Raw genomic sequence first — 15,313 nt, 5'->3', positions numbered from 1 at the left:
CATGTGCACACACATTACTTCAAAGAGGGGCAAAATGTAGAAATATAAATCTGACCACTTTCCTAAGTGAATATTTAATATTCATTTTACCCATTCTTCCTATTAATTAAATTTTATTTAATTAATTCCTTCACATTCATCTATTTAATTAAATGAATTACTCAATTTATTCAATCAAATTCACCTAAGCCTTTTCTAACCTTTAATTAAATAAATCACTTTATTTAATTAATTCCCCTTTCCCTCTTTTAATTAAATTTACATTTGATTAAATTAATCCTTACAAATAAATAAATCTAATTTATTTATTTAAATCCCCCACTTGTATTTATGCAAGTTGCATCTATTTGATTGAAAAAAGGTAATTTTATTTTAATTAAAATCCTTTTTCCTCCACTTGCATTTTCCTACATCTCCCACTTGCCTCCTAAACCCCTTCTAGATTCTTCTAATCACTTCCAATTTAGCCTAATCCATTTCCTAAATATTTTCACAATCCTAAGAAAAGAGAAGTCACTTCTCAAAGCCTCCAAAGTCTTTGAAAACCATTAAAGTCTTTATGTCCTCAACAAGTTAACCCTCAAAGTCTTCCAAACGATTTAAGGCTCTTACATAGCCATTAATGGTTAACTGAACCTTCTTGCATGGTTAGATAATTTCTCTCTAACTCAACCCTCATCTAACCCAAGGGTCTCATCAAGCATTCATGGCTTTAGCCTTGGTTATCTCTTTAACCCTTGCGCAAGATTTTACCCCTTGGGTAAAATATTTATCCAATGGATAACCCTAACCTAACCTTGACCCTTACCTCATAAGGTAACCTCCATGTCTTCTCAAGCATTTAATGCTTCTTTCATCTCCTCTCAAGCAACCTCTTGTTGACAATTGTCACCATTTCATTGGTGAGAATTGTGAACATAGATTGATTAACTTTCAATCCTGGCACTTGTTAAGATTAATTCCTATTTTATTTTTAGCTTTGAAGGATTAGATGTTTTTTGCTAAAGCATTTGATTGTCGAATGATAACTTCACATTATTCCTCAAACTATGTAATGCCATTACATGGGCCCTCTAAAGGGGCTTTTCATCGCCTTCTCGTAATTCTACTAGTTTTGATGTCAAATATTTATGAATAGTTATATAAAGGATGAAGAAAGGTCTTCCAAATCTGGTCCCTCATCCGCACTACAAGACTATAGGTGTGAAAGTGTATAACATTGGATCAAGCATTGTTTATGCTTTATCTTTTTCTATTTCTTCTTGTTGTGTGAAAATTATTTGATATACTTTGTATTTATAATATTTTTCTTTCTTTAACAAGGTTTAGACCCCATCAAAAAATCATCTTACCTTAATAAATAATAATAATATAGGCATACAATGCGTGGACAGATAAAAAAGATAAGGAACTAAAAAAGACAATGAAATCTCTAAAAATATCATAGGATGTCTCTTTGACTTTAAATATTTTCACTACATTTTGTAATCTAGTAAAAAAAAAATCTAGACTTGTGAAAAGATCACTAGAGTAGTAAAAAACGTGTTCGCATGGTTAGCGGAGTTGGATTGGTCCATGGGTTTTCTCCCCATTGGTCTCGTGGTTTGACTTCGAGGCCTAGACTCACCCAATACACCTAGCTTGCGGGCAACTTGGTACATCCCCAGTGGATTAGTCTTGCCTTAGATCGCACCTTCTTGAACCCCATGGGCTCACTCGTGGGGATACCACTAGCGCAACAAAAAAAAAAAGAGTAGTGAAAATTTTTTCATGATTGAAACACTTTTTCAACACGTGAGAATCAATAGAAACATCACATAGAATAAAATAATTAATTCACAACTTCTTCCTTTTTCCCAAGTTATCATTTTGATGCATAATGTCATCTAATACACTCTTTAGCATCAAAGTGCATGTTTCTTATTTCAAAACCTCTTCAAATATTTTTAGGAAGTAAATTCTAACAACTTTTGAAATCATACATTAGCTTATATTTTCTCAATTGATGATTAAGATAGATCACCACATTCTAAAAGAGGAGCAATGAGTGAATTATACTTTAATGGGTGGATTTTGAAAATCATTATATTTTCCATGTATAGTTTGTTATGTTAACTCTTTAGGGGTTTGGAGTATTTTTCAAAAAAGTGTTTTAAAATAAACATTTTAAGTGTACTTCAATATGAAGAAATAAATAAATTCCTTTGTTAATATTAGAACTACCACCACATTTTTTATTTTAATATGTTATCTTATTGAAGCAAAACGTGTATTTGAAGCTTTATACACATTAGAACAAATTTTAAAAGGAACCTTTAGATGGTAGAGGTCTATGAAGCATAAGATCTTTAAATACAATAGAAATATAACATAACATATATATTCTAATAAAAACATATATATTAAAAACCTATAATTAATTTAACTTTAAATTCTAAAATTAACATTTTATATTTAGAATTTAATATAATATATATTTATTTTATTTAAAACCCTTCAATTTTAAATTATTATACTAGACTTTACCATGAAACTTGTACTTTTTTATTATTATTTACAAATAAATAAATAATGATCATCTGAATTTCAAACACAATTGCAATTGTGTATTCACATGTTTCCCTATATTAACAATTTCGGTTATACATTAAAAACATTGAGAAGTATTGTATTGAACAATTGAATCAGAAGGGTTCTAGATTCTACTTCTAATTTGGAATAGACTAATAACTCCGAAAAGAGAAAGAAACGCCTCCAATACAATTGCTAAATTAGAGATGAGGATCGAAGAGGATTCAGAAATGGAAACAGCAGTGGGAGATCTCAGAGAGTATACCAGATTTCCGTCTATGCTTTTCACCATTTTTCTATTTCGTCGTGTCCACCAGTAAGATGGAATTTGAAGCTTTCTAATCGATAAGTCTGAATTCTTGTTGACCAGAGCTGGATCTCTTCGTTGCAATTTAACACGCAGATTGTTATTCTGTGGAAGCCCATTCACTAAGTGCAGATAAACCTCTAAGTTGTGAAAGCTAGAAGGATTATAAGATTGCTTCAACACTTACGAATTGCTGCTACCCAAAGAAATCTCAATTCCCACATGAACATGTCCATGGAAACCAGTGAAGAATTCTGGGGAGCCAACCCATTTTCTCATTCACGAAAACTCCAGGAACTTTAGGAACCAAATCCTTTTTATTTACCAGCCGCAACACTTTGACTCCAATCTCTTCAACGTGTTGGGCAAATGATAAGTTTCCCATGCATGTAGAGGCAAAGGGAAAGATAGTGACAGGTATTGACCTAATGTAATTTCCATTCATCACCAGCTGTTTTATGTCATATGCACTTATGGTTGCCAGTGCAGCTCCCAAGCTCTGTCCAGTGAATGTTATAGTCACATCTTCAACTCTGAAATTATTCAATAACCTTTTTATTTCCGCCTCAACAATCTCTCTTGCGCTGAGCCTAGATCTTCCAGAGCCTTCATCAATCCGAACATCAGGTTTGAAAGTCGATTGGACGTTGGATTCTCTAGTAAACAATAAAGAAGCAGGAACTAATACGTCTTTGACATTTTGTATCCATTCATGGGATGTTTCCATGCCTCTCCATGTAACAACTATGTCACGCCTACCCAATCTTTTTATCTCATTTGGGTTTGTGCAAACAGCAATAAATCCCATCCAAGCACTGCTCTCCCTCCATTTCTCCCGGAAATAGGATTTTAGGGTTCCAGTATTGGCGTATATATATTTGGTGACTTGATAACCACGCTCACATTTCAGAGAACCCAATCTCTGTCCTAGTGAGCTTTTGGAGTGCTTAGAATTCCCATAGTATTGGGAAGACCGAGTATTATCAAATGTGTCATAGCTGTGCTGTGCAAAATCACCATATCTGAGTATCTCTGATTTGAGAAGCGGATGAATTGGATTAAGCAAGCCCTTCCAGTTATTTGCACCCTGGATGTCTCACCACATATCACCAATTTGCAATATCGCATCCTCATTAAGTTCTTCACTTTTTGGATAGCCATTTCCAAGACCTAATGTAGAATTCATCATAGGTTATTATAACTAGGATACTTCTCTTTTTGCAACACAAGTTTTATTCGAATTGAGCTTACAGAGATTCAAAGCGCTACCAAGCAAAATGAAATTTGAACTGTTGAGACGTTGATCAGTTGGCGTTTAGATTCTGTGATGCAAACGCTGAATGGAATGCAGTATATATATTGAGTATTTTGAATATTAAAACCTACCATTCTTAAATAGACTCTTCAATGTATAGCTGGGTGAAATTGTGGGTGTGATTCAAACCTTCCGTTCTTGAAACATATAGTCATCCATCTCGCTGACGTAATCATCCATCTCCAGTTGTTAAAGACACTGTGCACGTGTTTTGGCCGAACATTACTGTTTTAAACAGTAGCTATAGATGATTGACTTAAAAAGCTACTAAAAGTATTGCAAAACCAAAAAAGTTCAATTTAATATTAGGCACTTAATTATTAAACGAATTAATCGGACTAATTAATAACTACTTTTCTTTAATGTATTCTAGTCGATTGGTTTCCTCACGCGTAATATTTGTCAAGTTAACATTTCTGTAGAATCGGTATGGTATGACTACTGATTTTAAGAGGCCGTTCCAAAAAATGCGTTCGGTCCACATAATTTTTAGGTAGGTTGAATAGAAACTAAAAATTATAGGGAGGCAGCTCAGTGGTTGTATTATAAGGATAATGTTTTATATTTACAAATTAGAGATTGTTTTTCATAGTTTTTTGATAAATCTCAGTTTTTAGAGGATATCTACCGTTGTCTTGGCGTCCGTACTCATGCAAGATGATCTAATTCTCTGATTCTTGCATCATTTTTAATCGTTTCTTGTTGTTTTCCTGATTGTTTTCCCTGCCATTTTTCGTGTCAAGTTTTGGCTTTTCTAATATTTCAGGTTCACAAAATACTTGGCATAAAATCATATGCATGGTTTCTCTTCCCATCCACCTAATTTTGCTCACATAGAGGAGAGGGACCACTAATCATGAGGGCTAATTTCGTCAACATGTAGTCGTTACATGGAATATCGTAAGACCTCCATTGAATAAAAAATATCATTTGTAATAAGTATAATATTGTATTTCTATTTAAAATATAACTTATATGCAACTTAAATGGACCAAATACCTATTAGTAATCATAATTGTGTGTTATCTCTAACTTTTATATCCAACACTAAAAGACCAATAGTTGGACACAAAAAATTATTTGTTGTTATAAAAATAACATATTATTATATAAAATACAACTTATTTCAAACACAAAGGGACCAAGTTTTGAACAATAAAACCTTTGGACAATCCCTCACATTTCATGAAAAGAAAAACAAGGTATTTATTGTGTTCACCTTTTATATTTGTGATAAGATAAATTTTCAATATGAAATACTCCAATGCATATAAATTGTTACACCAATAACATCTTATTTTATGAATGGCACACTTATAGTGGATAGCTACAATATTTTATTTGAAACAAAAAATTATTTATTTCACTTGTTAATGAATGTATTTATGCCTTTTAATATAACATTTATAGGTTCTCATGTTCAAGTATTGGTCCATTTTGACTAATATTTGGTATTTTTTGTATTTATATGTGGATTATTTATTTACAATATATAGTATAAATATGTGGCAAGATTGTATTATCTTATAGTAAAATTGAATTCTTGAAATTGAGCTGAAAAATGGGGCTTAGGGCTTTGTCGTCGTGTCTCCCGAGGCCATGTTGAATGGATGGCCAATGTCCGTGGAGGCCCAAATAGGAGGGAAAACACATCATCTGGGTATTACGGCCAAAAGAATGCATTAGGTTGGGTCACCATGGGAAACAGGAGCCATCAATCAGATCCTTGCTATGGTAAAGATGTTGCTAGAGATAGTGCAGGTAAGAGCTTTTCCTATCACTTGTTTGTTAGCTCAAATGGTTCCATCTCTGGCATTCTTTTTGCCCGGGGTAGTGAGCAGTTCCGAAAACAAGGCATGTTGTAAAAGAGCAGAGCTAGGGTTTCCTCGAATCATGGACGCTCAGATGAATCTCAGGCAGAGAAGAGGGGTTTTGGGTCACCTCCAGCTTGTGATAAGGTTGGGAAGGAATGTTCCGTTTGCTAGTCTCCTAGCTCAAATGAATTTGGTTTTGGTGGTTTTTCTACATCTATTAGTATGCAGTCCTTGAAATAAGGTATCATATATAAGGGTGGAGTTAGGAGTCACCTAAAATAAGTAGAATCAAGTATATCTCAGACTGAGAAGTGTGATTTTGATATGCCTTCCGTGTGTAGAGGTCCAAAGGGGATGGACAAAACTACTTTTCGAGAGCAGAGCAATGTGAAAGCCCTCGAAAGTGAACAAAACGGTGGTAACGAGAGGGGATCTTCTTGGTCCAATGGGGTGATGTGGTCTGGTTTGTTTGGAGTAGATAGAGGGAAGGTGAGTATTCTTCTTGTGGTTACTTTGTGGTGGGTTTTTATAGCGGACAAGATAGAAAGAAGGTATTTTGTGAGTACCAATGAAGTTGGGAAGAAAGATATCTATTGTTGCTTAAACGTTGGCATTCAGCTTTCAACCCAGCGTCTCAATCCTTTGATAAGACAACTTGCAACCGAGCGTCTAAATCCTTTGATAAGACACCAATATGGGTAAGAATCCCCAACTTACCGTTTTATTTTTGGACAGATCCTATTTTGAAGTGTGTTTTCCTTTGATAAGACACCAATATGGGTAAGAATCCCCAACTTACCGTTTTAGTTTTGGACAGATCCTATTTTGAAGTGATTGAAAACACATTAGATAAATTTCTGGGAGTAGATGAGGACTCCCTCTATTTCCTTCATACTACCTATGCTTCTATTCCTATGGATATGGATGCAAAGAAAGATCCTCCTATAGAAATCTGTTTGGAATTTGTAAATGGAAGTTAGGTGCAACCTGTGGATTATCAAGGTATTTTGTTTAGATGTAGGTATGCTTCCAAACAGGTCATATGACTACCCAATGCATTAAAAGGAATAATAAAAGACAGGCTTAATGGTGGAAAAGGAATAATAAAAGACAAGCTCAATGGTGGAAAAGGAATAATAAAAGACAAGCTTAATGGTGGAAAGAGGTAGACTCTGACCTCTATATGGTAGAAAAAGAAAGATCGAAACCTTAAGAGATTGACATGGGGTGTCTATTGGAAAATGCTAGGGAAAGGACTTGAAAAATACCTTAAAAGAAGGAATAAGAGGAAGGAAATCAAGGCTACTACCTTAGATTATTTCGAGGGATCGAAAGATTCTAAGCATGAATTTCCCTGATGCTTGGACTTGGGGGATTCTTCCATTTCAAACACGGGGCCTCAGTGGGAGTTGAGCTAGAAAATATAAAAAATGAAGAGACAAAAATATCTTGTATTCTTGAGGTGGAGCAAGACTTTTTTGCTATCATAATGAAGGGATAGAAGGAAGATTCAAAGACGGAACAAGGCAGGGAAACTTTGAAAGGGTAGAAGAATAAGAGGTCAAAAAGAAATGGATCTCTAAATATGCTCCTTAGCTCTCATATCAAAGATGGAACAAACAAAAATAGATAATGTATTGTTGTATTTAGGAAGGAATATTCAATCTAGATTATTAATATGGAGATTTATAGAAATGTAGGTGGTTGTAGAGATTGATTGGTCATGCTCCATGTTATCTTGGACCCAAGGTTTATAATAGTAGGGATTATAGTTGTAATAGTAATGTTAAAGTTCCTATATTTGACATCAGACTATTTTTGGGTGGGGCATAGTGAATGACAGATTTATCATGTAGTGGGATTTATGGTATTATGGTCATGCTTGACATTCTATAACTATTTATTTATTTTATTTTATCTTAAGTGTTTAATTGAAATGGGTATTAGCCCTTCCAGCTATTTACTTATAACAAAAAATGGTAAGATTGGATATTATAAGCACAAATGGGTGTACAACTAGTAGCCCCTCTCCCCTAGATGGAGTTGAATAGAACCGATCACATTTTCCAATCAATAACTAAACTTTCACTAATTTTTTATTTTTTTTGGTTTTACACTATGTAGTGTCCTAAAATTGCACCCCTTTTCAATTTTGACTGCATTTGGGTCCTCACCTTAGTATTTATACCTGTTGGTCTGATTTAAGACCTGATTATGTTCATACACATCACAAATGACATAAAACTCAAAATACACCTCATCAAGCACCTTAAGCCTACCCCAAATTGAGGCAGGACCATGGCGCCATGCCATGGTCCACCCTAATTTAGGGCCCCTCAAAACCCATTTTCACGTCTGAAATTTGACCAGGAATCCCCTCTCTATGTCAGCTCATGTCTGAATATTAATCAATTTTCCCGATGGGAAAGTATATAAAGAGAATTTCCCCTCACATTTGAAAATCATTAAGAATCAAGAAGTATTGAGCACACACATGAGAGCATTTTCAGTCTTCCTTCAAGCTTTGGAGTAGCAATAAAATCAAGAATCAAGCATTGAAGTGGAGATTTACATCTTATTTCATGAAACCTAATCCCATGTGGAGGCAAGTAAAACTTCACAAGAAGGTATCATCATTCAATTTTTAGTCATAATTCAACATCTCCCTCAAAAGGAGATCTTTTCCTTGTAGTTATTTCAATTGTCTTTATTTAAATTTCATTGTTGATTATAAAATAGGGGTTTGACCTAAGGAAGGACCCTATTCCCAACCTCTTTCCCCTTCTTTTTATGTGCAGGAAATAGGTACAAAGTTGTACTCTTCAGAATAAGCTTCATTCATATTAGAGACAAATCAACACTTTTTGGCGTGCGAAAAGTTCGAAGGACCATTGTGATGTGCCATAGTCCTGGATTTTTAGTCGATTTTTTGAGGGTCAAATCCGACTCAGCTTATATTAATTAGATCCATGCGCACATGAAAAGTGCCCATCTATAGCTCACTATTTTGTCAGTTTTACCTTCATATTTTAGCACTTTACCTTAATTCGGTATTTGAACTTACAAAAGAGAGGAAAACCCCACAAAAAATAAATAAATCTATTTAGTATTTATTCCTTAATCTGATTTGTGACTTAATCTAGTGGAGTCACTTCCCTCATTTGAATTTAAAGGTTTTCAAGCAAAATTAATTTGGTGATTTCTCCTTTCTATGTTGCAAATCGCCAAATCAAAATTTTCCCCTTTACACGTTGGTAGGTGGCAAATATATCGATGGTAGAGTTATGTAGAGAAAGGGTAGAACTGATGTGAATATCAAAAACAACTACTTGGTAGGGCCTTTTAGTCTTCATTCAAAGTACTTCCTTGACAATCCACCCTAATTCCTTGTAGCCCTCTAAATGGGTATGTTCCTTCATAACTTTTTGAGAAGTCATGATATCCAAAATGTAAACACAATTAAAAATACCCATTTGGCTCTTACAAAAAATATCTAAAAATGAGGTAGGGTTTCTTTAAACATATTGGGTCAAATTTTGATTGTCCTTGTTGGAATTAGCCCTAATTGAGCTAGTAGGCATATAGGTAACTTGGGCTTTGGTCTCTAAATGATTCCAAAAAGGTGTGGAATATTTTTCTTGGACTAGGAAGGATTCCTACACTCCCTTAAACATCCCACATAAGCCACAAATCCCTTTTGTTTGGTACAATGCAAATTAAGGGCTTTCCATTAGCCCGATACACGAGGATATCATGCCTAGGGCATCACCTTTACACTTGCAAACCTTCTCCCCTATTCGTGAAAATTTTTCATAATGAAAAGAATGTATATACAGTCCATTCCACCAAGTTTCAAAATATTTCACCAATGGAATAGTGTTTTGTACATTTTTCTTTATCTTTGGTTAACCTAGGTAGGGTTTTAACCCGCCTAGGGAAAAAAACTTGTATCTTACCCAAATCTTAATGGAATTAGATGAAACCAATTGGAAAGGGAAGGAAACTTATATTAATTTATTTCCCAATTAATTTCAAAGAAATGTTAATCCATACAAGCACGTGGGAAACAATAGAGAAACAAAAACACATTCAATTTACAAGAAATGGTGAGCTTTTATTGAATTTTCAACAAAAAAACATCCATTCAATCCCTTGGGTTGATGTGAAAGGGCACTTTAAATTTTTCCCAATCAATTTCTAACATTCCCTAACCAATTTTTAAATTGTAACCTCATTATAACATTTTATGCCAAAAATAAAATAAAAAGTTGCTTGAAAACATTGTGCAACTTTGACAACTTTTACAATTTTGCACCTCCTAACACCTAGAACCCCAAACTTGACTCCAAAAACCCAAAATAGTCACAAAAGACATTATTAAATGTGGGAAAATCAATTGAAGATAAAATACCAATTTTCACCCATTGGACCTAGCCTAGACCTAGGATGCTCATGCACCATACTCCCAAGGGCAAACAAATCTCAAGTTCCACTTGAGGAGAGACCTGCAACAGTGCATCCATGTTGCACAATATCTTCTTCTATCATCCAAGAGGAATCCTCAATTGGGAGACATCTTCACTTTACCAATTACTAGTATTAGAGCTTACGCCTTATTCTCTTGAGTTCTTTGATGTCCAAGATGCATTCAAACTCTAAGGGTTGGCTTGGAGGAAGATCCTTGGTCCAATCTTCTTTTGAATCTGCATGCAAACCTACAACCACATCCCCTTTATAATGGTAAAGATCATAAACATTAAAAATAGGATAAATTTTTATCTCAGGAGGGAGCTCAACCACCCTACATGACCCAATATTCTTAATATTTGAGTTTGGAATATTTCCCTCTAGGAAACCTCTTTCTCTTACATGTGTCATTATGGGTGTAAATAATTATTCATCATTGACATTATTACACTTTACTTAAGTTAACTTAGGATAATGCATCTCTTCGTAGTTTGGATATGAGACACTTAGGGAATTGTGCACATAGGGATATAGCTTATAGGAGAAATTCCACCTTTTGTGGTCCTATTTTGCTATTACACTCCACATTCGGTGGGTCATCCACCTCTTGTGGAATATTATATTATTTCTCCTACCTACCCCTAGTATTTCTTACCTACCCTTGTTTCTCATTGAGCCACATGTCATGATTGTGTGCTCGTATATCCAGATGGCCTTCCTTATATTAGCAGGCTCATATTCATTGTATTGGTTAATCCAGATGATCATTTGTCTATTGATGATAATATTGTTTTTTCTTTTCATTCTATTATCTCTCTTTATGCTTTTCATTGCGCCCCTGATCTTGGCAAAATATGACATGGTATCAGGGTCATTGGGGCTTCATTGATTGGTTTTGGGAGATATCTTGGAAGGCTTCTATTTTTGGATCTAAGGTTCTGCTCATTTTGGAGGCATCCTAGAGCGTTTTCCACCTCAGCATTGCATCCGAGAGGTCGTTTCCATAGAAATCGAGTATAAACTCAACCCATTTTGGCGAAAGTCGAACTTTGGGTGTGGAGGAATTTTTTGCCCAATTCGAGTGATACGGTATGAAATTTTTGGATTTTGATTATAAAAAAAAGAATCTGAATTTTTTTTTTTCATTTTCTGAAAAAAAAGGGGCGTTTTTTCTTTTTTTAAAAAAAAGGGGTTTTTCATTTTTTCAAAAAGTAAAATAAAATTGTTTGGGGGTCTATAGACCCCGCCCCCCCCCCCCCTTTCCCATTGTACTATTCTTTTTCGCAGGCTTTGCAGGTGTACAACTGTGACCGGAAGATGCTTGCCTCCCGTCTGCTGGTCCACCACCGATAGACCTCCTACCGCCCTCCCGTAGCAGTCCCGCTGGCCACTCTAGCCCTAGCGGCCTTGCCGCTTGCAGCAGCTTCGGCCCGGCCGCTCACCCACCGCCAGCGCCCGGCCTGGCCACGCATGGTGCAGGAGCACCTAGGACTTAGGCTTATATTTTTTTCTCAATTTTGGCTTGTAATGACTTTAGCCAAGTCAGGTACTTAATAAGGACTCCAGGAGGGTCCAAGACTGAGTGTGATGAGTCAAGTGTAGGCATAGTTGAGTTAGTTTCTTCCTAGGTTTGCATTTTGTGCATAAGTAGTGTTGTGAGTAGGAAATTGACCTTCTTGATCGTCAAAAGTGGAAAAACTTGGTATGAGCATTAGAGAGGTTTACAATATTCTTAGGAATTCTTAAACAGTCATGAGTAATGACTTAGAATAGGTTTCATAGGTTGGAAAAGCAAAAAGTGCAAAGTTGTAAAAGATGTCATGACAACTTTTGTCCTAAAATGCTTAACGATGGAGTTAGGCATAGAAGAACACCCCAAAATTCCTCCACATGTGGGGAAGACTATAAAAACCTCCTCTTGCATGGTTAGCAAGGTTGGAATTTTGTTTTTTTATGATCAACAATCTAAAACTACTCATTTTCGGACTGTTTGTCACTATTTTTGCTTATTTTGGTCATAAATGTGAATACAAATGGATTGAATCCATTGATCCAGTAATGGATTGAGTTTCCTTGGTGTGTTTTAGAGTCATTTAATTCATTTCAAGCTTTGTAGTTAGTGTGTGTCAGTGATTTCATTGCTTTGTTTTCAATCAACCAGTTTTCGCTTGTAAATAGCAATTTTGTGTAAAATGGTTGCCCCATAAAATCCCTCTGTGCTACCATCACGGCCTATTGGGAAATGGAAGGAAACCACTTTTATAGTGTACATATGTAGGGAGAAGTTCTAGAAGTGATGTTTGATATGGCCACCACCTTGTTCTAGGTGAGTCCAGGATCAACCCGGCTAGAGAAGACAAGGTGAAATTTCAATGCAAATTGTAGAGGTGAACACAAAACCATAATCAAAACATTTGGGGAGGTCCATGAAGTCCATACAGAGTTTCCATTGCAAGGAGAAGCCTTGAAAAGACCATAAGATGCCCATTTCACAAACTTGACCTGTCACTGTCGGTTGGGAGGCCTAGAAACCCTTCAAAACCCTCATTTTTGGGTTAGGGCATTGTATGGTGAGTTGGGAAACCAAAATCACTTGGGGATAGGTGAGTGTTTGAAGAAAAACCAACCTTGTTGTAGGGGCTTTTGGACCATTTTCCTCTAAACCCACAAAAACTAGATTTGGGAGGCCTAATAGGGGCTCATTCCTTATAGCCCTTTTTCTAGGCAAAATGGTGAAATTGGTAGAAAGGATGATGGATGCAAACCACAAATGGACCCAAATGGAATTCATTCCATGTTAAAATCCACCTCCACACCTTTGCAACAACTTACAATAGCAGGAGGTAGAATTGGCAACTTGAAGACAAGACAACAACAATGAGAAAGTGGGAAACACCTTGAAATGGTAGGGTTCCTAGTTAAACACTTGATGCAAACACCTTGAGATTGATAAGAAGAAAGCCCTATAAGAGATTGAGAAGGACTTGGAGGTCTTAGAGCATAGCAAGACCTAGAGAGGTTGTTGGAATGGAGAAACACCAACTAGGTGAAGTGTGAGCAAGCTAGGTGAACCCCATTAATGTCGCCGACCCTTCGGCCCAGCCCTGACGGGTCCTCCACTCTAGCAGTCACCAGAACCTTCGTCGTCGGCCCCTCCGGCTCCAGGCACCGGCCCCACCACCTTTCCGCCACCCTCCGACCACTACCAGTAGATCTCCACCTGCCATGTAGACAACCGGGTCCACGTCTGCTTGCCACATCGCCTGTTGGGCCCACCTCCACCTGCCACGTCACCCACAGGCCCAGTCATCTACCACATCACCCGCAGGCCCAGTCAGCTCCATGTCAACACTTTCTACATAGTTAGTGCCCAATCAGTGCTCAGTTAGCACCCAGTCAGCATTATTTGATAAATTTTAGACCCCTCTACATTTAGCAGTTTGGATTTTTGGGTCAAATTTGGAGGCTCATAACTTTCTCAATTTGGCTCCTTCTTGGGTGCAATTTTATTTTATTTGGGCTAATGTTTTGTTCTCTTTGTAGTGGTGTGGTTATTTTCTTATTTTGGTGCATAGATGTTTCAAAATTTTAGGATTCTCTCAGCTGTACCTATCCAATCCTCAATTTTGCAACTTCAAAGGCTTCGTTTGAGCTCATACGATCTCCATTTCAGGTGGTGTTTTTTTGGAAAGTGCATTTTTTTTGTCTACTTTCATAATCTATGATCATTTTTTAGAGAGTTTGAGTGGATATTGTACTTTCATATATTGGTCTTTCTTGGCCTACTTGGTACTTGTAATTTTCTTGGATATTAGTTTAGATCTCTTGGATTATTAGTTTGATTCTCCTTTGGACTTATTGAGGTAGTTGTAAAGTTGAAATCTGAATTCCACTCTACCATTTTTTGCAAGTAGCCCATTGTACACGCACTAAGTATAAAGTGTCAAGTCATCATTTTGGGGGGAGGTTCTTTGATTGAGTGAATTTGGGGGGGTGTCTTGTGTGATTGTGCCTCTCTTTCCTTGCGCTCTTTCATTTTTGTTGCAAGGATTCCTCATAAATTTCTACCTTTAAATCCACATAATTATGTATCATGGAAAATTAAAGTATGGAGGAAATTAATGGAAAAAGGTCTCACGCATTACATAGATGGAACAATAGTAGCACCACCTGATCCTAAGGTTGGTCCTAATGCTTAGTTAGAATGGCTCACTAAGAATTGCATGGATCTTGGAACTTTGCGTAAGTATGTATCAAATGACCTCATTTTTCACTTTGAGAAGTGTACTACAATCAAAGAGGCTTGGGATATGTTTTAGAAATTGTATGGTTAGGTTGATGAACTCAAAGGTTACAAGATTGTCAATGAGCTCACCAACTTGGATCCCAAGAGTTTTGATACAATCCAAGATTATGTCACCAAAGAAAATGAGCTAAGAGAAAAGCTTAAGGATTGTGAAATTGACAAAAATGATGCTCAGTTGATATTCAACTTGTTGGACAAGCTTGCACCAGAATATGCAGCATTTGTGTCTAGCTTCCAAACTCATCGTTTGACAGTGGGGAGCACCTATACTATGCCTTCATTTGATGCTTTCACAAAAATGTTGATATTGGAATAATCTAAGTTGTTGAACATGGGGCTTCTCAAGTCTTCAAAGTCCAAGGCTTTGGTGGCTAATCAAGGGAGTTAAGGGAGTCAAGGCAAAGATTCCAAGAAGAAGAAGAAGCAATCTAAGTCAAAGCCATGACAGGAAAATGGACAATCATCCTCTCCATCACAAGGCAATTTTTCATCCTCTTCCAAGAAGGGGACTCCATCTAAGAAGGATAAAAAAA

At 36.2% G+C, this 15,313-nt stretch overlaps 1 protein-coding gene across 1 annotated transcript; it reads right to left on the bottom strand.

Annotated features, from left to right (window-relative positions):
* Positions 1-3,089: 3,089 nt before the first annotated feature.
* Positions 3,090-4,373, bottom strand: LOC131858271 (phospholipase A1-Igamma3, chloroplastic-like). Its single transcript, XM_059211464.1, has 2 exons — positions 4,323-4,373; positions 3,090-3,965 (listed from the first exon to the last, which is right to left on the bottom strand). The coding sequence occupies exons 1-2, from the start codon at positions 4,371-4,373 to the stop codon at positions 3,090-3,092; spliced, it is 927 nt and encodes a 308-aa protein (XP_059067447.1).
* Between the last annotated feature and the right edge of the window lie 10,940 nt (positions 4,374-15,313).

This window comes from Cryptomeria japonica, chromosome 9 (genome assembly GCF_030272615.1).
Source record: "Cryptomeria japonica chromosome 9, Sugi_1.0, whole genome shotgun sequence".
In the NCBI taxonomy this organism is placed as follows: Eukaryota; Viridiplantae; Streptophyta; class Pinopsida; order Cupressales; family Cupressaceae; genus Cryptomeria; species Cryptomeria japonica.
Note: the sequence above shows the minus strand (reverse complement) of the source record. Positions and strands in the feature narration are given on the sequence as shown.